The following is a 21,390-nucleotide window of genomic DNA, read 5'->3' as shown; positions in this document are numbered from 1 at the left end:
CTGGATTCCACAGCTCTGAGGGGCTCTGGGCTTGGGTGGAAAAGAGAAGTTTCCTGCCAACAGGAATGCCAGCAGGGCACCCTGAGCAGGGTGAGGAGCTGCAGGTCCAGCCAGAGCAGGGGCTGCTCTGCTTTCTCTGGGGACAGTCCTGAGGCACTTTTAATACACTCTGTACCTGCTGGAAATGTTCAGTGAGACCTTTCATGTCACCTCCTCAGCTTTGTGGGATCATTGGCAGGAGAGGAAAGCACTGACATTTATCACCTGAGGAATGAACAGGCCACAGCACGTGCACCAAATTATTTATTTGTATCAAAACCACTTGGCTTAATGATGTGCTTGATAAGGCAGCTTCGGGTTTCTTTAAAAAACACCAACATCGACAAAAACAGACAGGAAAAAACCCCACCAGACCACCCCAACAACAACAACAACAACACACCCCTGAGCAGGAGGATTAATGTAGTGACAGCATCAGGTGAAAAAACGTGTGAGTAGTGAAGAACAAACCGGGCCGTGCCAGGCAGCACAATTTGCATAGTTCATGGGCAATTAACCTGATTTGGGTACAGTGGAGGTGTGAAACCACAGCCCCATTAGCTGTAGCAGATGTCGCAGCTCCTGTCCCTCCTGAAGAAGTCCTCGGGCACGGCCAGAGGGGGCAGGTAGTCCAGGCAGTCCGTGCCAGGGCAGGGGAAGCACGGGGGGAACCTGCTGTCCAGGGGCTGCGAGCCACAGGCTGGGCAGCAGCTGGCAGGGCTGGGGCAGGGGCAGGGGACATGGCACGGCCACTCCTCGCCAGGCCAGCTGTGGGTTCTGGTGTCCAGGGGCTCTGGGCTGTGGGTCAGGGGGGTGAGAGGGCAGAGCTGGGCAGGAGGAGAGCAGCTGGAGTTCAGGGGGCTGGGCAGGTCGGCTGAGCTGGGCGAGCTGGCACCCTGGAGCTGGAGAGAGAAAGGGGGGGAAAAGGAGATAATAAAAAAAGGGCATTTCAAGGTGTCATTTGGGGAAATTGTGGGGTGTCTGGGCAATGTGGGGAGCTGCCAGAACTTCCAGGCCGTTGCCTCTGTCAGGAGGGTCTGGCTGCCCAAGGGGATGGCTTTGTCCTTGGAGCTCTAAATCCAAGAGACCGTGTGACATCAGTGCCAACAGGGAGTTTCTCTGCCAGTTGGACAAGTCCCAGCAGCAACTGGGCTGCTATTTGCAGAAAATCTGTTTGCAGGGAAAACCTGCACGATCTGTAGGAGGAGCATCCCCTACTCTGCAGCCTCTCTCTTGGTTTGGCTGTGCCCCCCCAGCCCTCTGCTCCCTCTGGGAACCCACTCAGAGCCCCCCAAGCAGCCTGTGCCTTTCTGACCCCAAAAAGAAGCCAAATTCCCAAACTGCTGGGCTGCTGCTCTGCCCCAGGATGTGACCCCGCTCCCCACGCCCCCCTGGGGGCACCTGTGGCAGCTCCCCTGGCACACAAAGCTTACCAGGCCCTGGTTAAAGCAGGCAGGGACTGGCTGGAAGGTGTCTGAGGTGTAGTGTGAGGAGGGCTGGAAGGCACTGCAGGCTGGCTCTGAGGCTGCATCCGACTGCAGGCAGGAGTCTATCAGCTGCTCCAGGTAGCTGGGGCTTTCCTCACAGGACAGGCAGTTGGAGAACTGCCAGGATGGACAACAGTTGGGAACAGAAGAGATGGGCTCTGCATCAAAAGGGGCTGGGAGAGAAGAGAGACCAGACAGGAGCAGATTATTCAGTGTCAGTCTTCACCAGGGGCAGGTTTTGCCCCAGGTCAGGTTTCAGTGCTCTCGTACTTTCTGTGGGTTTAGATAAAGGAAAAGGTCATTCAAGTTCAGGGTGAATTTTCTAGGGAAGCAGAAACCAGGAGGAAGATGCCCAAAGACACTTGAATAACTTGGGGACACTTCAGCTCTTTAAATACTGCTGGAAACTCTCCTGACCCCAGGTATTTTGAACTGGGATCCAGATGGAAACTCCCTCAGATTCTTGACCCTCCAGCCTCCCTTCAAATGTTCACAGACCCAGGAGTTTGCCATGCAGTGATTTATGCCCCCCAGCCTGGCACGTGGCTTGTGCCTGTGCTTCTCCCACCTCCAGACAGAGGGCAGGAAGAAGGGGCTAACAGGAGAATAATTTCCTCTTTTATCCTCCAAAAAGCCAAGCAGGGGACAAACTTTTGGGCAAACCAAATGGAGCAAGTCAGGGATAACGTGGCACTGCTTTCCACACAGTGTTACTGGCCAAGGTGTGAGTTCCTGGAAAGCTCACAGCAGATCTGGCTTTTCAGAATTGTTATCTTTTCACCCTGTGGTTAAATATGGTTAAAAGCAAAGCCCTGTCCACGTGAAGGGCACAGGTCTGAGGGCAGTGGAACTGCACCTTGCAGGTCCAAGGTCGTGGGGAGGAAGTGGGAAGAACCCAAAATACACAAACTGATGGAGACTTTCCAGCCTGAAAAAGCCTTGGAATGTCTCACGTGTCTTTATTAGCATAAGCAAATTGGTTCCCAACTATTCTGTAATTCCCTTGTCCATGCCACGTGTACATTCACAACCTTTTCAGTCCCTGTGCTTTGCCTGAGGAATTAATAGAAGGATCTGTGAGCCCAAAGTGCTAATCCCCCACCCCTCTGCCCTTTCCTTGGACATTCACACGCAGGAGGAGGAAACTCTTTGTCTTGCTGAGAACATGACACTCCTCTCGCTGCTTTGGGTGCTGCCAGAGAGGGAGAACAGAACAGAACTCAGGCAAGGGCTGCGGGGCAGCCTGACCCTCTGTGCCCGGTCAGACCCCCAGCCTGGAGAGGGTGGTGCCAACGCTGCTGTTCCCAGGGGATGCGCATCCCCTCCTGAAAGGGATCTCGCTCCTTGCTGTGGGAAAAAGAACCTGCACAAAGGAGAGCCTGGGAGTGAGCTCCGAGCCGGGCAATCTGCACCTCATCTGCATTCCCCGGGCTCCTTTCAGGTGCTGATTGGCTGCACTCGGGTTGTCCCTGACTCAGCCAAGGGCTGTGGGAAAAATTGGGAAGGGAGTGGGAAGGGACATGTGCATGGGCTTTGTACCAACCTGGGTGAGGCGGAGACACAGACTCTGCAAACTGGATGGTGCTGCTGCTGCTGCTGCCCCAGGAAACCTGGGCAAGGAGAAGGGAGGAAGAGGGCACGGGGTAAGTCTGGATTTCAGTGTAACCTATTTATGTAAACCCCATTTCCCTCCTGGTTGTGGCTTGGAAAACTTCCCTAGCACTGGCAGAACGTTGGATTAATGGGCATAACATGATTTTTCCCTGAACCTGTGACAGCATGGGAGAAAAACAACACCAGCCTTGAATCAGCACCTGGTTGTGCTTTTAATACCGGTTTTCTGACTCAACAGAGGTTTGCTTTGAAAACTGATGTGTGTTAAAACTCATGTCTGAGAAACGAATGGGTGTTCAAACTCCTGCCTTTGAAATGAATGTGTGTTAACACTCATGTCTGAATCTAATGGGTGTTCAAACTCCTGCCTTTGAAACGAATGTGTGTCAAACTCTTGCCTTTGAAACTAATCTCTGCTAATTTCCAGGACCGTGAACGCCACAGTGGAAGGATCCCAAAGAATCCCCTCGGGATGGATATTACTGAGAATGAGTAATTAACTAAAGACAACCGCAGGTGTCCCCACGGCTGGACATGCCACTGGATTGCTGTGCTTGGTGTTGGTGTTGGAGAAGCAGCTCTGGCACTGCTCCCCACTCCTGGGATAAAGGACAGCCTCAGTTTTAGGGATGTTGGAAGCTGAAGTGGACAAATCACCCAGTTCCAGGAACCTGGAAGGGAGAAATTCACCCCAAAAGCAACTGGAGTTTTGATGTTTGTTGTTTGGGACCAGGATTTTACTCTGCAAATACAAATACTGAGGTTTCCTCCCTACCCCTCAGTTTTAATTCATAGACTTCGACTTCATTTCCTTTATTCAAAATGCTCTCAAGTGAGTGGCTCATTTCCCTGGCAACAACTTCCCAGCACATCCCATGCCTTAATTCCTGGAGCAGTGGCTCCTCTGGGCTGCCAGAGCTGCAGGACTGGCCACCCCTCTCCCCTCTGGCTGCAGAGGAAGGACGAGGCACCCCCAGGACTGCACAGAGGGAACCCCTGCAAGGCCTCTGCTCACTTTTTCCTGCGTGGGCTCAACTCAACGGGGCTCGTGTGAACTGGGGGTGGGAAGTGAAAACCAGTTCAGCTCAGCCCGGTGCCCCCCTGGCTGGGATGAAGAGGCTGCTGCTGCCAGGGCTGCAGGGCAGGGCTGAGCCAGCCTTTCCCAAGCCTGGCAGTTCTGTGCCCTGCTCCCCCAGCCCTCTCTGCCCCCTGGCTGATCAGCTTTTGAGCAATCAGCTGCAACGAGGGACAGGGAGCTGAAATCTGAAAGCTTTCCAGAGCTGCAGTGGCACGAACCGGGAAGAAATCATTATTTACCAGCCTCTTTATGCAAATCCCTGGAGAGGCTGGAGCTGAAGGCTGGAAGAGCCAGTGGGAGAGAGTGAACACGTGTGTGTGTGTACACACAGATCTCCCTCCTCCCACCCTAGAGGGAGGGATGTTTCTGGAGCACCAGCTCTGCTTTCTCCTGCACAGATTCTCACCCCTGTAGATCACTGGCTAAATGGTTTATTCTCCCCATCCTCACCAGCCTGTTACACTCAGACTTTGGGGGTAATTTTGGCTCAGATAATACAGTCTTGGAAAATAAACATTTAGAGAGAAGATACCAAACAAACAATGAAATATTTTTACTTACTGCTGACCCAGCTGCTGCTTGTCGTGCTCTTCTCTGCTGCAGCAACTCCTTCACTGTAATCTTTACTCTGACACCCTGATACACCTTGGGCTTTCCTGAAAGAATTTGGGGAATATTATTTTTTATAGGAAGGGAGACTTTGGAGCAAACAGCAAATCCAGGCATGCTCTGCACAGACTAATTAGAGTTAACATGATTAACTGGTCACTTAAGTCATTTGCAATCACAGTTTAGAGCCCTTTTGAACAGCTGCTGTTCAAGCTCGTGACAAGCAGACACTTATGAAGAAGTTGGTGTTGATGAATATTTAGTGGCCACATGTTTTATTCTTCTCCCTCTCCTCCTTCCCCCTGTCCCCCCTCCAGCTTTCCTAGTGCCAAACCCCATCTGGTGCTGCTGTTGAATTTATTTAAATTCCTACCATATTTGCCTCTCTCAGGACCTGAAAATAAATGTGGGAATCATTTCATCTGGCTGGTGAAGAGCAGGAGCAAAGCAATGGAAATCTGTGGGTGGTTGGTCAGAGGGCTGAACAAAACACAAATAAAATGAGAGCTTTTATGAAGCACTTCTTGCAAATCATAGAATCATAGAATGGATTGGATTGGAAAAGACCTCCGAGATCATCGAGTCCAACCCTTGGTCCAACTCCAGTCCCTTTACCAGATCATGGCACTCAGTGCCACAGCCAAGCTCAGCTGAAAAACCTCCAGGGAAGGGGAATCCACCCCCTCTCTGGGCAGCCCATTCCAATCCCTGAGCACTCTCTCTGCAAAGAATTTCCTCCTGCTCTCCAACTTCAATTTCCCCTGGCAGAGCTTGAGCCCATCGTGCCCCCTTGTCCTATTGCTGAGTGCCTGGGAGAAGAGACCAACCCCCACCTGGCCACAACTTCCCTTCAGGCAGTTCCAGACAGTGCTGAGGTCACCTCTGAGCCTCCTCTTCTCCAGGCTGAACACCCCCAGCTCCCTCAGCCTCTCCCCACAGCACTTGTGCTCCAGTCCCTTCTCCAGCCTCGTTGCTCTTCTCTGGACCCGCTCCAGCCCCTCAAGATCCTTTTCAAAACCCAGATTATCTCTTTGCTTTGGCCACGTTCAACTCCCACTTCACTTCAAACAAGCATTTGGGACGTCTTTAATCCAGCCAAAGCCAACCAGGAACCACCAGGCAGTACCTGATGAGGGATTTTTAGAACAGGAAATGGCAAAGAGTGTAGTTATTCTGAAAAATCACTTTCACTTGTTGTACTCATGGGAAAATACTCAAAGCCTCTGGCAGTTGTTTCTGTCCTAACTCTCTGCTTTTGTTTTAATTCCAATCACATGGCAAAGGGCCACGAGCCCAGGCCATTCTCTGTACCCCAAAAATGCCAGAGCAGGCAGCAAACAGCCCTGAAGGACACACCAAAAATAAACCCACAGCAGGGAACAAGAGTGCCAGGGGCAAACCTGGCATTCCAGTGCCACCTCTGGACGTGGAACAACACCCTCTGCAAGGCACTCACCAGCTGCACAGTTCCAGGAGATCCTGGCAAGGGGACAGGGCTGGGTTTGCAGGCTCTGCCCCCATGCCCAGGAAATGCCACACTGTAGGCACTGTCCCCTTCTGCTGCCACCACCTCTCCCAGTGCTGATGGATGTCCAGGGTCCTGCCCAGCCCTCCCAGTGCCCCTGTGGTGCTCTGCTTGGGGACAAGCTGTGCCAGGCACACAGGTCCCTGCAGGGGGTGACAGGCTGAGCCTCCAGGGCAGCCTGGGAGTCGATTATGCATCCCATATTTTGATTTTTTTTCTATTCAACAAACAGAAGATGAGGGAAAGGAGGGGAGGGGAGGGGTGAATTTATGGAGATACCAGACCTCCCTATAGCCAGAGAGGGCTCTGAGGGTCAGGGAGAAGAGGGGTGGGTTGAGGGTCAGAGAACAGGTGGGGCTGGGGATGAAGGGGCAGAGTGGCAAAGGTGGGCACAGGGTGGGCAGGGCAGGTGGGGAATCAGGAGCAGGGTGACAAGGACAGCCTGGGAGTCAGGGGGGTATTGGGGTCAAGGGGCAGGGTGGGGAGGGTGGGCTGGGGGTCAGGGAGGAGAGTGATGGGGCTGGGGGACAAGGGGCAGGGTGGCAAGGACAGGGTGGGGGGCAGAGAACAGGGAGATGGGCTGGGGGTCAGGGTGGTGAGAGCGGGATGGGGTCAGGCATGGGGTGACCAGGGCAGGTGGGCAGTCAGGGGCAGGGTGAGCAGGACGGGCTGGGAATGGGGAGCAGGGTGAGCAGGATGGGCTGGGAATGAGGAGCAGGATGACCAGGGCAGGGTGGGAATGAGGAGCAGAGTGAGCAGGACAGGCTGGGAATGAGGAGCAGGGTGAGCAGGACAGGCTGAGAATGGGGAGCAGGGTGAGCAGGACAGTGGGAATGAGGAGCAGGGTGAGCAGGACAGGCTGGGAATGAGGAGCAGGGTGAGCAGGATGGGCTGGGAATGAGGAGCAGGATGACCAGGGCAGGGTGGGAATGAGGAGCAGAGTGAGCAGGACAGGCTGGGAATGAGGAGCAGGGTGAGCAGGACAGGCTGAGAATGGGGAGCAGGGTGAGCAGGGCAGGGTGACCAGGGCAGGCTGGGAATGGGGAGCAGGGTGACCAGGGCAGGCTGGGAATGGGGAGCAGGGTGACCGGGGCAGGGTGACCAGGGCAGGCTGGGAATGGGGAGCAGGGTGAGCAGGGCAGGGTGACCAGGGCAGGCTGGGAATGGGGAGCAGGGTGACCAGGGCAGGCTGGGAATGGGGAGCAGGGTGACCGGGGCAGGGTGACCAGGGCAGGCTGGCAGCCGGGGCTGGGGTTCAGGAGCAGCGTGCCCGAGGCAGAGCGGGCGGGGAGGGCACACAGAGATGCGGGTCCTGCTCTCCCTCCACCCCGCGGGGATCGCGGCGGACGCGCCACCGGGCGATGGGTGATGATGGGCGAGCCCCGACGGCCCCCGACGGCCGTGCCCGCCGTGCCCCGGCCCCGCCGTGCCCCGAGCCGGCCGCGCTGGCACCCGGCGGGCAGGAGCCGAGCCTTCCCTGCCTCCTCCCTCCCTCCTCCCCGCCCTCCCCGCTTCCTCCTGCCTTGGCAAGGCGGCAGCGCCTTCGCTCGCGGAATGACCCCGGAGAACCCCGAAACGGCCCCAGAACGGGGGGTCGGGGGCACTGCGGAGGGCACGGAGGGGGCTTACCAGACATGGTGCGCTGGGCTGGCAGCACCTCGCAGGGTGCCCGGAGTGGCAGCTGCGGTGGCCCCGGCCCCGGCCCCAGAGCTGGCCAAGGGGGCAAGAGGAGACAGGCTCCAAATCTGGGGGCGAGGGGACCTGCTTGCCCGGTGGCAATGGCAGGTGGATCCCGACAATATTATTGTTTAATCCCTACGGGTATAAGTTTGAGTTTTTCTCTCCTAATGCCAAGTATTTAAAACCTCTAGAAACCAATGATTTGACAATCAATGATTGCGCGATACTTTCAATTTGAATATTCAAAGGCTCCACAAAATGGGCTATCTTTTTGTGAAACCGAGCACATCCCCATCTAGCAGAGGGTCTGAGGGAATAAGATTTGGTGGGGCCACCCTCCCCACCCGTGGCTTTGGGGATATTTGCAGGGTTTTCTCCATCTTTCCCAGAATGAAGCAGATGCCTCGAGCCCGGCTCAGTGTTTTCCCCTCAGATGCACAGGCTGGGCTCCAGCCCTCTCAGATTTCATTTGCTGCCTTCACAGAGGACTCTGCAGGGGACTGAGTTGCTTTTTGAGCATTTTTTCACATTTTAAGGCGAAATACTGAGGGTTTGGGGCTAAAATGGCAGTGAGGAGGGCAGGGCGTGTCCAAGAGGCTGCCCTGGGTACCCAGGCAGCTGGAGATGCCCGACCCCCACTTGGTGGCACAGCAGTCCCTCTCTCTGCCCAGCTGCTGGGCTCACACTGGAGTTTATTTGTGTTTTCCCCTAACTCAGACCCTGTTTTGCAGCTGGGCCTCTCTCTGTGCCACGCCTGGGTGCTGGGCTGCCCTGGGAGCTGCAGGTGCTGCTGCTCAGCGTGGGGAGGAGGAGAAGCTTTTCAGAGAAACTGTGTGTTACTGACGCACTGGGGGTTTTTGGGATGCCTTTGGGCTTCTCCCTGGGGATCAGAGGCTCTGCCATGCTCGGGGGATCTCTGCTGAGGCAGAGAGCAGGCCAGGCTGTTAATGATCTACCAGCAGCTCAGCCTGGCTGTTGTCACAGCCCAGTCTCTCCTTCTCCTTTAAGCTGAACAAATACACTTGAGTTCTGTGGGGAGTGATCACAGCAGAGAGGCTGTTCTTGCACTGAAATGCAAGCTCTGGTAGGCCAAGCCTTGCTCAGGCAGGCCCTGTAGGGGCACTGCCCCTCGGGAGTGGAGCCCTCTGCCCACCTGCCATGCAGCACTGAGGAATGTGCCATCCTGGGGACTGCCAAGGAGGGTCACAGGGGAGTGCACTGCCCCCTCGAAGCAGTTTGGGACCTGAAGCCCTTCCATTCCTGGGGCTGCTCCCCATGAGGCTGCTGGGGAGGCTGTGGGTGCAGTGCAGGGACCCAACTCCTGAAGCTGAGATGATGTTTAGCTCCGTGAGCAGAGCCCAGACCGTGCAGGGTGCTCAGCTCCAGCCCTGACACAGCCTTATGCCTTAAGGAAACTCCAGGCACCTCTGTTCAGGGTGTTCCTGCATGGCCTGGGTTTGGGAGCATTTCCAGGCTCTCGGAGACCCTGCCTTGGGTAAGAGCTGAAGGCCAGAGTGGGTCAAACACTTCCAAGGCAGGTCAAAAACCTTCTGTCCCTGCTTCTCTGCCTCAGAGCCTGATGGCAACTCAGCCAGAGTGGCCTGGTGGCCCTGGCCATGCAAACCCCTGGGGAAGGAACAGCTGAGATAAGTGAGAGCTTTAAGGCATCTCATCCCTCCACACTCTTAAGGTGCTGGGATGCTCCTGTTGGTCCTCAGAGAGGCTTTTGCTGCTGCTGCTGTGGGTGCCAGGCTGGGGGCGAGATGGGCACATGGGGTGGGCTCCTGCAGGGGCAGAGCAGTCGGGATCTGCCACAGCTGGGAGGGCTCCACGGGGCTCCTGGAGGTGTTCGCGTGTGCAGAGCTACCTCTAGTGGCCACGGGACCCGGGCTGGCCCCGGGACTGGGAATCGGTCCTGGCAGCCCAGCGGGACGCAGGGAGCAGCCTGGCCTCGTGCCAGGGACACCAGGCATGCACCCACCTGGTGTGGGCAAGGAGGGAACAGCTCGGGCTTCTTGAGGGCAAAAGGGATGTTGGGGAGGGTGTGTTTGGTGCGTTGCAGGTGGGAGGGATGATGAGGCCAACACCCTACAGAACCATTAAATCCTTAAGGTTGGAAAAGTCCTGTAGGAAGTGCCTGAAATCCTTGTTTGTAGGAAAGCCCACGAGGTGCAGACATTTTTCAGGCTGTGTATTTTACTTGTAGCACAGTGGGACTGTGAGCATTGACTTTCATGAGGCACTAGAAGGCACCACTATAAGCTAAATGTGGCATTTCCAAGTGATGGTATTTCTGAACAGAGCCCAAACTTCACACCCTCTGTTTGAAGCACCAGCTTAGGAAAGAGTGGACGTTTAATTTGCTTCAATCATGGTCCATTATTCTTTTTCCTCCAGCTCTCCTCTCTCATCAATAAGTTCTCCTCCCTTCATAAGTCCCCCAGAGGGCACTGCCATCCTCTTTTGCCCAGGCAGGGTTCTCCTGGACGGGTGGTGTCTCCAAGGGCTGCTCTGGGCACAGGTGGCTCATCCTGGAGGGCACCTCGTTGCCCACGGCTGGGAACGGTGCGAAGGCGTAGGGTGAGGTGGGTGAGCAGTGGGCATCTTCCAGAGGGTGCAGAGGGTAGGGCTGGGCTCCAGGGATGGCTGGGCTCCACCCTGAGCCCCGGAATGGGGAAACAGCTCCAGGTTCAGGCGAGGAGAGGCAGCTGGAGCCGGGAGGCAGCGCCTGCAGGGGCTCCGAGCACGGCCCGTCCGCCTGGGCGAGGCTGTCGGGGGAGTTCTGCTCCCAGGGTGGGCTCTGCAGGCAGCAGGAACACAAGGCAAGAAACATCCTTGAGAATAAAAGCTTGTCCTGGAGGTAATGGCATTTCTACCCCTGCTGGGAACACTCAGAATCCCAGAATATGCCAGGCTGGAAGTGACCTGCAAGGATCATCAAGTCCAGCCCTTAGCCCTGCACAGAACCATCCCCAAAAGTCACACCCTGTGCCCAAGAGCATCATTCAAATGCTCCTTGAGCTCTGCCAGCCTTGGTGCTGTGCCCATGCCCTGAAGAGCCTGTCCCACAAGGGTTTCTGTTGCTCTGGAGCAGTATTTGGTGTCCAAACTGTTGAAAGGAAACATCCATCCTGTCCCAGGTGGGCAAGGCCTGGAATAGGATCCCAGTGGGACTGACCAGCCCTGATTCTGTGCAGGGGTTGTGACAGAAGCTGGGAAGCAGCAGGGATGGGGATAAACAACAGCCTGGAGGTAACAGAGGATGTGTCTAGAGCTTAAAGGAGTGGTTGATTGGGTCAGCAAGGAAGGTTGTTAATTAAGGAGGTGGTCTCCTACAGGAAGGAGGAGAATTAGGTGGGAACAAAGAGCAAATGCCTTCCCCCAGAGCCCTGCCCCACCTGCTGTGGGCTCTGCTGTGCTGCCTCCTGCAGCAGCCACACATCCCTCCCACATGAGCCCCCCTGACTTAACCCCGGGTTTAAATCGGGTGATCCCTTATTGGGGGACAGAACCACAGACTCACTCACTAGTAGGAAGTGTCCCGGGTCACTGGGGAAGGATGGCAGGAGAGGGGGCACAGCAGGAGGGCTGAGGAAGGAGCTGGTGCCAGCTGTGAGGGGGGCAGCACGGTAATCCCCACACTGGTCGGTGCCATACAGGTCCAGGAGGGCTGGGTAGCCCTGAGAGGCAGAGGAGTCACAGGAGAAGGGCTTGGACCCCAGAGGGGATGAATAGACATCACTGACAAACTGCTTTGTGCTGTGGAAATCCAGCTCAGCTGCGAAGGATCTCCTGGCACTGTAGTAACCAGCCGTGGGGGGTGAGCCTGTGGTGGGCAGAGAAAGGGCTGCCTGAAGGGGAGCTGTGGCAGCACCACCTGGGAGCCACAGAGCCACGGGCACCTCTGGGGGTGCAGACCACAGCCCTTCCCTCTCCAGCATCACCCAGAGCAAGAATTAACCCTGTCTTCAAACAAGGGTGTGAGCCCAAGTGCTCCTGGCACCCAACCTGCCCTGATCCAGCTGGTGACCCCCATCCGTGGCAAACCAGCTGGAAATGGGAGGCCTCCTTTTAAACAGGGAGGTTGAGGTTAGTTTTCTCAGCCTCTGATTCTTCCTTGTTCTGCTACAGCCCTTGGGGAGGAGGTTCCAGCCTCACTCCCCTTTCTCTGCCCAAGAGCTTAAAAGACAAAACAGGTCAGCTCCTGGGTTTGTGCTTTCTCTCTTCTGCTCCATGGAAAACTGGAAGATGCAGAAGGAAAAGGAGGGATTCTGTGGGGCTCCTCTACCAAAAGAGGTGGGAACTGCTTTAATTACCTCTCTTTCCTCTCTTTGGGAATTTTATACAAGATTATTGCTGTTCCTGTTTTGACTCTTTTAATTACTTTCCTCCTGGGCTCCCTCTGAGGGGTGGCCCTGCTCCAAGGCTCCTTTGCTTATTCCTGTCCTTTGGAGGAGAACAGACAGGGCTGTGCCAACTCTCCAACCTGCATGGAAGGTATTTATCAGTGGAGGAAAACCTCACCTGGCACTTGGACAAATGCTGACTGTGGTGTGCTGCTGCTGCCCTGTAAAAGACAAAGACAGGTTAAAAAAACTGCCTTTTCAAAGCAAAGTGGCTCTTTGGGCCTTGGTGCTCTGTGAGCTCAACTACATGATCTCAAGCCTGGGGCCTCTGAGGTATTAGCAGATGTAGGCTAAGCAGAGATTTTGGAGGCCTTGTGTAGAGCTGATAGCAGGACAGGTATCAAGATAACTGGCTTTTTATTGCTGTACTGCAGAGTCCTTTAATGCAGGCAGAATTCTGAGCAGCCTCTTTGGTGTTGGTACCAAACAGGTCTCAATAAACTGGTACTTGAGCCCTTGAGTGGTTGAAATGGGCAGATCCTGCACTGCCCATGTTCCAGCTCAGCCCACCTGTGCTGCTTCCCTGGCACAAACAGGCTCTGTGTGGGCTGGCAGCTGTTTCTGGTTCCTCCCTGGGTCCTGCAGCAACGCTGGTCATCATAATCTCCTCTTGGTCCCAGGTAATGCAGAATTAGCCCTGAGTGACCCTGGTGCCTGCACAGCACCGTGGCAAAGGCATCTCCTCCTCTGGAGCAGAACTCATGCCTGGGGTTTCTTTGAGTTCTGTTTTGGGTCCTCCCAACCTGGAGAGCAGAAGCACAGAGCCCATGGCTGCATTTATGTCATCTGTCCCCTGGCCAGTGCTGGTGGCAGCCTATTTTCAGTTTGCATAGTGCAAACAGGAGGTTCCTGCCATAGCAAGCAACCAAATTTAGAGGTTTGGATTTGAATTAAATTTGCCAGTGCTGGGACTTCCTTTTGCTGCTGAGGGGGGTTTGCAGCTGCTCCGTCATGGAAATGAGCTGTGAGCCTGAACCAGTCACAGAGGTGGCAGGAGGGGTCAGGGAAGAGCCCCTTGGCTTGTGGATGAAGAGGAGTGTCCATGTCAGAGGGTCAGGGCTTGCACCTGCCTCAGGCTGGGCCATTTTTGGCTGCAGAGCTCAGAGGATTCTGTCTGGTGGTGCACACACTGCCCTGCAAGGCTGGAGCCTCCACATGGAGTGTGGCCTGAGCAGACACCCCTCTCTCAGCATCCGTGTCACTTCTCCAGGAAGAAGCTGTGCTGGGAGGTGCAGGTGGCCCAGGTGCTGCCTCAGGGACAAAGGGCTGCAGTTCTGAGAGCTGAGAGCTTTGCTGGAGGGCCAGGAGGGTCCCTGCCAGCCTCTGGTAGGGCATGTCCAACTGTCAGTGCATCTGAGTTAATCTTTGATCCCTTCTGTTTAACAACCACAGAAACTGCTTGGCTGTGTGTCCCAGGCAGGGCTGCAGTGTCCCCACCTGTGGTGGGTGTCCCCACCTGTGGTGGGTGCCCACAGAGCTGCCAGGGCTCTACTGCCTCAATCCATCTCCAAAAGCCTCTGCTGAGCCCATCAGGGCAGAGCCCTGCACTTTATTCCCCTCCTCGCTCCTTATCAAGCCACAAAAGGCTCGGCTTAATTGAAACCCATTAGTTCTGTTCCTTTCTGTGGGACTGGGGAGGTTGGATGCTCTGCAGCTCCTCAGGGTGTGTGTTCAGCACCCCCAGGGCCCCACAGCACACTGAGCTGGGGCTGAGCTGGGGCTGAGCTGGGGCTCAGCCTGCCCTGCCCATGGCCAGGCACAGGTCCTGGCTGGACACACTGCAGAGACTTGGGCTGGGAACCCACCCACTGCCTGGGGACCCACCCCCAGAGGGGCAGCAGGGGAAGGACCCAGGTCACAATAACCACCTGATCCTGCACTGGGGGCTTATGGTGCCCTTTGGCAGTGCTTTGGCTTCAGTGCATCCTCTCTCTGGGCCCAGCTTGTAGAACAGCAGCTGAAGGGATCAAAATTCACAGTAAAAGCCAAGCTCAGCCTGGGCAGGGCACGCTCCATTTCCACACTGAGGAAAGGTGGGAATGCTGTTGCCATGCAGAGGGTGACTGCAGGTTCAGACCTGTGCAGAGTAAGGCTCAGACCCTCCCTAAAGCCCAGGCTCAAGCCCTTCTGCCCTGCACTTGGTGCAGAATCCCATGTTTTGGATGATTTTCATCTGGTTTCCTACCATGCCACGTGTGCAGGGCCTGGCTGGCCTGAAATTATTGCTGTTGTGCTGCCTGAGGAACCAGCCCAGCACCTCTCTGATGAGTCTTGACCTTCCCTCCCCAGCACAGGTCCCCTCCAGAGACCTCCCCTTGCACCACAAAGAGCTGAGTGATTTTTTTTTTGGGGGGGAGCAAAGCTCAAACAAAAGATGCAGCAAAATGACCCAGCACCATAACCACACAAAGGGGTGCTCAGTTCTCTGCCCCTTGCTCTGACTCTGGTTGTGTTCTGCCAGGCAAACAGAGCTGCTCTTCCAGCTGCTCTTTTCAGGGGGTGTCAGAGCAAACACAGATGTTTGCCTTGCACAATAATTTTTTGTCTCTCCCCGGGAATTCTCACCAGGGCTGATTTTGCATTAGATGGACACGCAACTGCTGAGCTTTGCAGCACAAAGCCAAGGGCAATAGACAGGCAGCAAGTGTTGTACAGCTCCTAAGGCTTCCCATTGCAGCTGCCTCCAGAAAGGGAGCAGGAAAAGCAGGATATCATCCACCAGGAGCTGTTTCCTCACTGAGGGCAATCAAACAGTGCTCCTAAATATCTGCCTGGTGGGAGCTTGTCTTTCCCAGTGGCTGTCCATGGCTCAGGGATTCTTCTGCCTTTCTGCAGCAGCTGAAGGCTGTGAGGATCTCTGTGCCTGGATCTTGCTGTGCTTGGTGATGCCCAGTGCTGGTTTTCTGCCTGTTTTGCTGCACAGATTTAACGTGCATGGAGGTCACAGCAAGAAAAATACTTGCAAGTGTTTCTTACTTGCAAATCCCTTTGAGGTTTCTTCGTTTTGCTGAAGGCAAAAAGCCTGAGGCAAATGGATTGTGGGGAAAAGAGCACTAAAACTCCTTTTATATATAAATATATCTCTTCTGCTGCCAGTAATGGGGGTTTCTGCTCTCACTCCTTCCTCCAGGACACAAGTTCAGCAGCTTCCCTGCACCTCCTGCTCTGCCAGTGTCCCGTTGCTCCCAGGGAATGGGAGGGAGGAGCTGCTGCTCCTTGAAGGTGAGTCTGGGGAGCACACAGGGAGTAGTTTATTGTGCCACTGGGTGCCACGTGCTGGCACTGCCAACACTGTGTCCTCTGCAATTGCTTTGCTGGCTGGCAATTGAGAAGTAAAACAATGTCCTGTACCAGAACCTGACTTAGGTTTCCTGTTGCCATAGAACCACTTTAGGAAGAAATCATCTCTTCCAAACTGCTGCTTGGCCTCTTTCCAGCCCATAACATCACTGCATCTCCCCTGGCACTCTGGTGTGCCAGGGAGGAGCTGGAAGGAGCAAAACATTCGGGGAAGAACATCTATTTTTGTGGCACTGACTTGCTCTAGTGTTGGTAGTGGAAAAGGGAGTTCACTTGGAGAGATGTCACGTGCAGGATGTGACAGGAATGAGAAATTCAACGTTACTGATATGCTTAAAAAAGGGGGGGGGGGAGGGAAGGGACCTTCAGGCATTAGTTCACTGATGTAAAAAATCAAGGAGCCATCAGTGATGTTTTGGGGCAAGCACGAGTGTTGCAAATGGTTTTGTTGCTCTCTGTTGATGTTGGAAGTGCCCTGAACTGCACATAAATTCTCTTTAAAGCAGAGGATTGGGTGGCACGACTTTCTTGGATGGAAAAAGAGGGGTGGGGGGAGTGACTTACACTGAAGTGGGAGCCACTGCTCTGCCTGGACCGTTTCTCAGCAAGGAGGTCTTTGACTGTGTGTTTCACTCTCACTCCTTGGTACACCCGTTTGCCAAAGTCTGTGGGAGGAGGGATTGAGTGAGAATTGGGGTTCAGAGGGACTGAATGAGAACTGGGGTTCAGAGGGATTGAAATGAGAATTGGGGTTCAGAGGGACTGAAATCAGAATTGGGGTTCAGAGGGATTGAAATCAAATTGGGGTTCAGAGGGATTGAAATGAGAATTGGGGTTCAGAGGGATTGAAATCAAATTGGGGTTCAGAGGGATTGAAATGAGAATTGGGGTTCAGAGGGACTGAAATCAGAATTGGGGTTCAGAGGGATTGAAATCAAATTGGGGTTCAGAGGGATTGAATGAGAATTGGGGTTCAGAGGGATTGAAATGAGAATTGGGGTTCAGAGGGACTGAATGAGAACTGAGGTTCAAAAGGATTGAATGAGAATTGGGGTTCAGAGGGATTGAAATGAGAATTGGGGCTCAGAGGGACTAAATGAGAATTGGGGTTCAGAGGGATTGAATGAGAATTGGGGTTCAGAGGGACTAAATGAGAATTGGGGTTCAGAGGGAGCACAGAGAGCTGGGAGAGGTGGTTACAGGAGCAGTGAATTCATCACCTCAGGAAGGAATTGATCACCCTTTAGGAAGCAAACCCTGCAGTTATTAACACAACCCCACCCTTTGGGGCCCAGCAGTGAGAGCTGCTCAGCTGCAGAGGAAGACTGAGGTGCCTGCCCTGTGTTTCCACAGTGGGTACCACACGGGTTTCTGCCAGTCCCTCTGTGGCTGCCTGATGGTTTTTGGCTCTTGTTTTAACAAAGGAATCTCTAAGGGGTCCTACATGTCCCCTCTGAGTCAGTAGATGCTCCTTTTAACCCCTTGGTTCCAGCAGGATGCTGGGCTTTACCCCCTCTGCAGCCCCTGGCTCTCAGCACATCCCTCTGCCAGCTCTGATCCTGGGGCAGCAGGGCTGGAAATGCCCTGGGCTGGCAGGGGTGGCCCCTCTGAGCACTGATGTGGATCACAGAAAGCCAAAGGAGGTCCCTGCCCAGCCTGCTTTGTCCTCACAGCAAGGACAGTTGCAGGGTCCGGTTTATCCAGGAACAAGTGGGAGAAATGTCTCTGCCATGTCATGATGGGGGCTCTGGCTCCTTTTTTTGGCCCTGAAACGAGGTCTGTGACTTTCTCATGGGGCATCTGTCCCTTTCTCTGCCTGGGTAACGTTCTGTGGGAGGCCCCTTGTGGGCAGGATTTTGGCAGGAGTGAGGGTGGGGAGCTGTGAGGAGCAAGAGCAGGGACAGCTCCTTTGTCCTGCCAGGCTGTGCCTGCACACAGAGCTCACACCTGGGCAGCCAGGCAGGAGTTGGCATATTGGCTTTTGTTGAAATCTCCTGGGCAAACCCCCCCTTAACTTTGAAGTTAATCCCTTGGAAACCACAGGGCCACGTTCTCCCGAGGGAACACAAACTGCCACTGCACAGCTGAGGGGCTGGACCTCCAAAATGCATCATTTGGCCCTTCTGCTTTCCAGGGTGTGTCGTTTGGCTCTGTTTGTCCCCCTCATTCCTGTGGCATTGTGTCCCCAGGTGCACAGGGAGAGGTCAGGAAGGGAAGAGGAGGGAGGTTAAACAACACAAACTCAGGGCTGGGTTGAGCTCCCCCCAATGCTGCCTTGTTGGGCTGTAGAAATTGCAATTTGGGGCAAGCACAGCTTGGGTTTGGTGTTTTCAGTGCCAACCAGAGGCTCCACCAAGGCTGGGCACAGGGTGAACAACTCAAGGGATGGTGCCCCAAGGACAGAGGTGAACACTGAGCCTCACATGGGGACAGAAATGGTCAGAAATGGTTGTCAATTCTTACAGCTGAGAGGAATCTGCACCCTGAGACTGAGCCTTTCCCACAGCCCAAGGAAAACTCTGCCTCCTGCTCCCCCTTTTTAGGGCAGTTTCCCTGGCTCAGATCAACTGAATACAACCACAATTTCTGCAACACAAACTTCACCTTTTGCCCCCAAAATTCCTTTAGCAGCAATAGCTCTGGGATTTGGTGCAAAAGCCTGAGCTGAGGGGCACAGGGCAGTGAGCTCAGCATGGTTTGATACCTGTGGCACCTCAGGCAGTCCTGGGCTGCTCCCATCTGAGCTCAGGCCTTGGTTCAGCCCAGAACTGAAGCCAGAGGAAGCCTCACATTTCATTTCCAGAATGGGGATGTTGCTCCAATAACAGCACTGGAAAAGCTGTGAGCAGCTTTGGTTCTGCAGCCTGACATTCCAGACCCTGCAGCCTCTCTGCATGACCTGCCCCTGCTTCTCTGTCTCCAGAATTTTGATGCTCTGCCCTTCCGATGTTCTCCTGACATCCTTTCTGTGCTGTTACAGAAACACTTCCCACACCTCCCTCTTTTTCTGAGGGAGCTGGGGGTGTTCAGCCTGGAGAAGAGGAGGCTCAGAGGTGACCTCAGCACTGTCTGGAACTGCCTGAAGGGAAGTTCTGGCCAGGTGGGGGTTGGTCTCTTCTCCCAGGCACTCAGCAATAGGACAAGGGGGCACGATGGGCTCAAGCTCTGCCAGGGGAAATTGAAGTTGGAGAGCAGAAAGAAATTCTTTGCAGAGAGAGTGCTCAGGGATTGGAATGGGCTGCCCAGAGAGGGGGTGGATTCCCCATCCCTGGAGGTTTTTCAGCTGAGCTTGGCCGTGGCACTGAGTGCCATGATCTGGTAAAGGGACTGGAGTTGGCCCAAGGGTTGGACTTGATGATCTCAGAGGTCTTTTCCAACCCAATCCATTCTATGGATGTGGCACTGAGTGAGAATCCACCACGTCTTGATCCAACCCCACTGTGATCATCATGTCTTGATCCAACCCTGTCTTGATCCAACCCCACTGTGATCATCATGTCTTGATCCAACCATGTCTTGATCCAACCCCACTGTGATCATCATGTCTTGATCCAACCATGTCTTGATCCAACCCCACTGTGATCATCAGCCCAGGGCACAGAGTGCCCTGGGCTGATGATCACAGTGGGATTGGATCAAGGGTTGGACTTGATGATCTTGAAGGTCTTTTCCAACCCAACCCATTCTATGATTCTCTTCTAGTGGGGTCTGTGCTGTTGAGTTGCTCCATCCACACACTCAGTTATTTCTCTGCCCAACCTGCTTTAATTAAGCCAAGCAATGGCTCATTCCTTTGGCCCTGATTTTAAGTTTTCAGCCCAGTCTCACCCAACCAAACCTGTTGCATCCAGTGAATTATTCAGCAGCATCTGATGCTGAGCTGTTAAAACTTGAGATAACTCTGCTGTTGGCAGCACTGTGGAAGAAAATGCTAATTTAGGCCTGAGTTTATATCATTTTCAAGCAAATCCAATCATATTTCACATCACTTTGATCCAACAGCCTTTTGAAAAACATTGCACTGGGAAGGAATATAAAGAGAAGGCAGAACATGTTAATTGATGCCATTAAACTCTTGGGATGTTCCAGATGCCACATGTTGATTTTAGACAATTCTTTTGATTAATTTTTTTTTTAATATAACCCCCAGAACAGCACAGAATGTTCTTTCCCTGGTAATTCCATGGGGATTCATCCTGGGAGAAGTCAAGGTGCTGGAACTCACCTGTTTCCATCGTTGCTGCTGCTGCCAAGTCCCAGCTCTTGGATCCTGCAGGGCTTTGGGGAAGGGCTGAGTCTCTCCTGAGCTCCCCAGGGCAGAGTGAAGCCCTTGCTCATATTCCCTGGTAAAAACTTCCAGCTGAGCCTGGGGGGAAATAAATTTTCTCCAATTCAGGGATATCTCCACGACACCTCCCTCGGGATTTGCTTAAATGCAAATTCCCTGCTCTGTGTTTCGCTCCAATTTGCATGGTCAGTGAGGATCCTGCCCCAAGAGGCTCCTTCCTGCCTCACCTGATGTCTCAGGGATGAACCCCGAGGTTCAGGCACAGGAAATCCTTGGGCTGAAGTGAAAGGCTGGAGAGTCCTGCAGGGATCAGCCATTTCCTTACAGGTGCCTGGAAAAACAAGGCTTGGGACAGGGGGATCTTCTCCTGTGTGAGGGTGAGACACCCATGAAGACACAGCAGACCTTCTCTGGTCAGTGATTTTCTCTCTCTGAGGCCTCACAGTCCAGTTTGCGCTTTGCAGAATTAAAACTGTGTTTTGGACACTGGGAATCTCCAGGAGGATTTGCCTGGAATTCACAGGCACCTGAGGGAGAAGGGAAAACCTTCAGCTGGGCATGGAATGTTCATGGAACCAGAAGGATCAAGGACCAGAAAGAGAAGGGAAAACCTTCAGCTGGGGATAGAATGTTTGAGGGACCAGACCAGCAGGATCAGGAACCAGAGGGAGAAGGGAAAACCTTCAGCTGGGGATGGAGTGTTTGAGGGACCAGCAGGATCAGGCAAAGAGGGAGAAGGGAAAACCTTCAGCTGGGGTGGAATGTTCATGGAACCAGCAGGATCAGGCACCCTGGGTTGGAGTGCCCTGGGCTGGTGATCACAGTGGGGTTGGATCAAGGGTTGGACTGGATGACCTCAGAGGTCTCTTCCAACCCAACTGAGAAGAGCAACGAGGCTGGAGAAGGGACTGGAGCCCAAGTGCTGTGGGGAGAGGCTGAGGGAGCTGGGGGTGTTCAGCCTGGAGAAGAGGAGGCTCAGAGGTGACCTCAGCACTGTCTGGAACTGCCTGAAGGGAAGTTCTGGCCAGGTGGGGGTTGGTCTCTTCTGCCAGGCACTCAGCAATAGGACAAGGGGGCACGATGGGCTCAAGCTCTGCCAGGGGAAATTGGAGAGCAGAAAGAAATTCTTTGCAGAGAGAGTGCTCAGGCATTGGAATGGGCTGCCCAGAGAGGGGGTGGATTCCCCATCCCTGGAGGTTTTTCAGCTGAGCTTGGCCGTGGCACTGAGTGAGAATCCATCATGTCTTGATCCAACCACGTCTTGATCCAACCCCACTGTGATCACCAGCCCATGGCACTCCGTGCCCTGGGCTGATGACCACAGTAGCGTTGGATCAAGGGTTGGAATGATGATCTCAGAGGTC

General features: G+C 54.2%; 2 protein-coding genes across 2 annotated transcripts; both read right to left on the bottom strand.

Annotated features, from left to right (window-relative positions):
- Positions 1-596: 596 nt before the first annotated feature.
- POU2AF3 (POU class 2 homeobox associating factor 3) lies at positions 597-8,060 on the bottom strand. Its single transcript, XM_071576265.1, has 5 exons — positions 7,982-8,060; positions 4,780-4,874; positions 3,070-3,136; positions 1,473-1,699; positions 597-935 (listed from the first exon to the last, which is right to left on the bottom strand). Exons 1-5 carry the CDS (start codon positions 7,986-7,988, stop codon positions 597-599), a joined length of 735 nt encoding a protein of 244 aa, XP_071432366.1. The 5' UTR covers positions 7,989-8,060.
- A 2,382-nt stretch (positions 8,061-10,442) lies between these two features.
- On the bottom strand, positions 10,443-19,973 carry POU2AF2 (POU class 2 homeobox associating factor 2). The gene is made up of 5 exons (XM_071576057.1): positions 19,964-19,973; positions 16,303-16,403; positions 12,557-12,599; positions 11,560-11,858; positions 10,443-10,832 (listed from the first exon to the last, which is right to left on the bottom strand). Exons 1-5 carry the CDS (start codon positions 19,971-19,973, stop codon positions 10,443-10,445), a joined length of 843 nt encoding a protein of 280 aa, XP_071432158.1.
- Positions 19,974-21,390: the final 1,417 nt, after the last annotated feature.

This window comes from Pithys albifrons, chromosome 23 (genome assembly GCF_047495875.1).
Source record: "Pithys albifrons albifrons isolate INPA30051 chromosome 23, PitAlb_v1, whole genome shotgun sequence".
Lineage (NCBI taxonomy): Eukaryota > Metazoa > Chordata > Aves > Passeriformes > Thamnophilidae > Pithys > Pithys albifrons.
This window is presented reverse-complemented; position numbering and strand designations above follow the sequence as displayed.

What these genes read in the sequence shown, in the direction of transcription:
- POU2AF3 (XM_071576265.1), bottom strand. An exon ending in AAGCAGCAGCTGGGTCAGCA is followed by an intron (nt 3,137 to 4,779) that starts GTAAGTAAAAAT and finishes CTCCTTGCCCAG; the next exon opens with GTTTCCTGGGGCAGCAGCAG. An exon ending in TGTGTCTCCGCCTCACCCAG is followed by an intron (nt 1,700 to 3,069) that starts GTTGGTACAAAG and finishes CTTCTCTCCCAG; the next exon opens with CCCCTTTTGATGCAGAGCCC.
- POU2AF2 (XM_071576057.1), bottom strand. An exon ending in GCAGTGGCTCCCACTTCAGT is followed by an intron (nt 12,600 to 16,302) that starts GTAAGTCACTCC and finishes TGTCTTTTACAG; the next exon opens with GGCAGCAGCAGCACACCACA. An exon ending in AGCATTTGTCCAAGTGCCAG is followed by an intron (nt 11,859 to 12,556) that starts GTGAGGTTTTCC and finishes TGCCCACCACAG; the next exon opens with GCTCACCCCCCACGGCTGGT.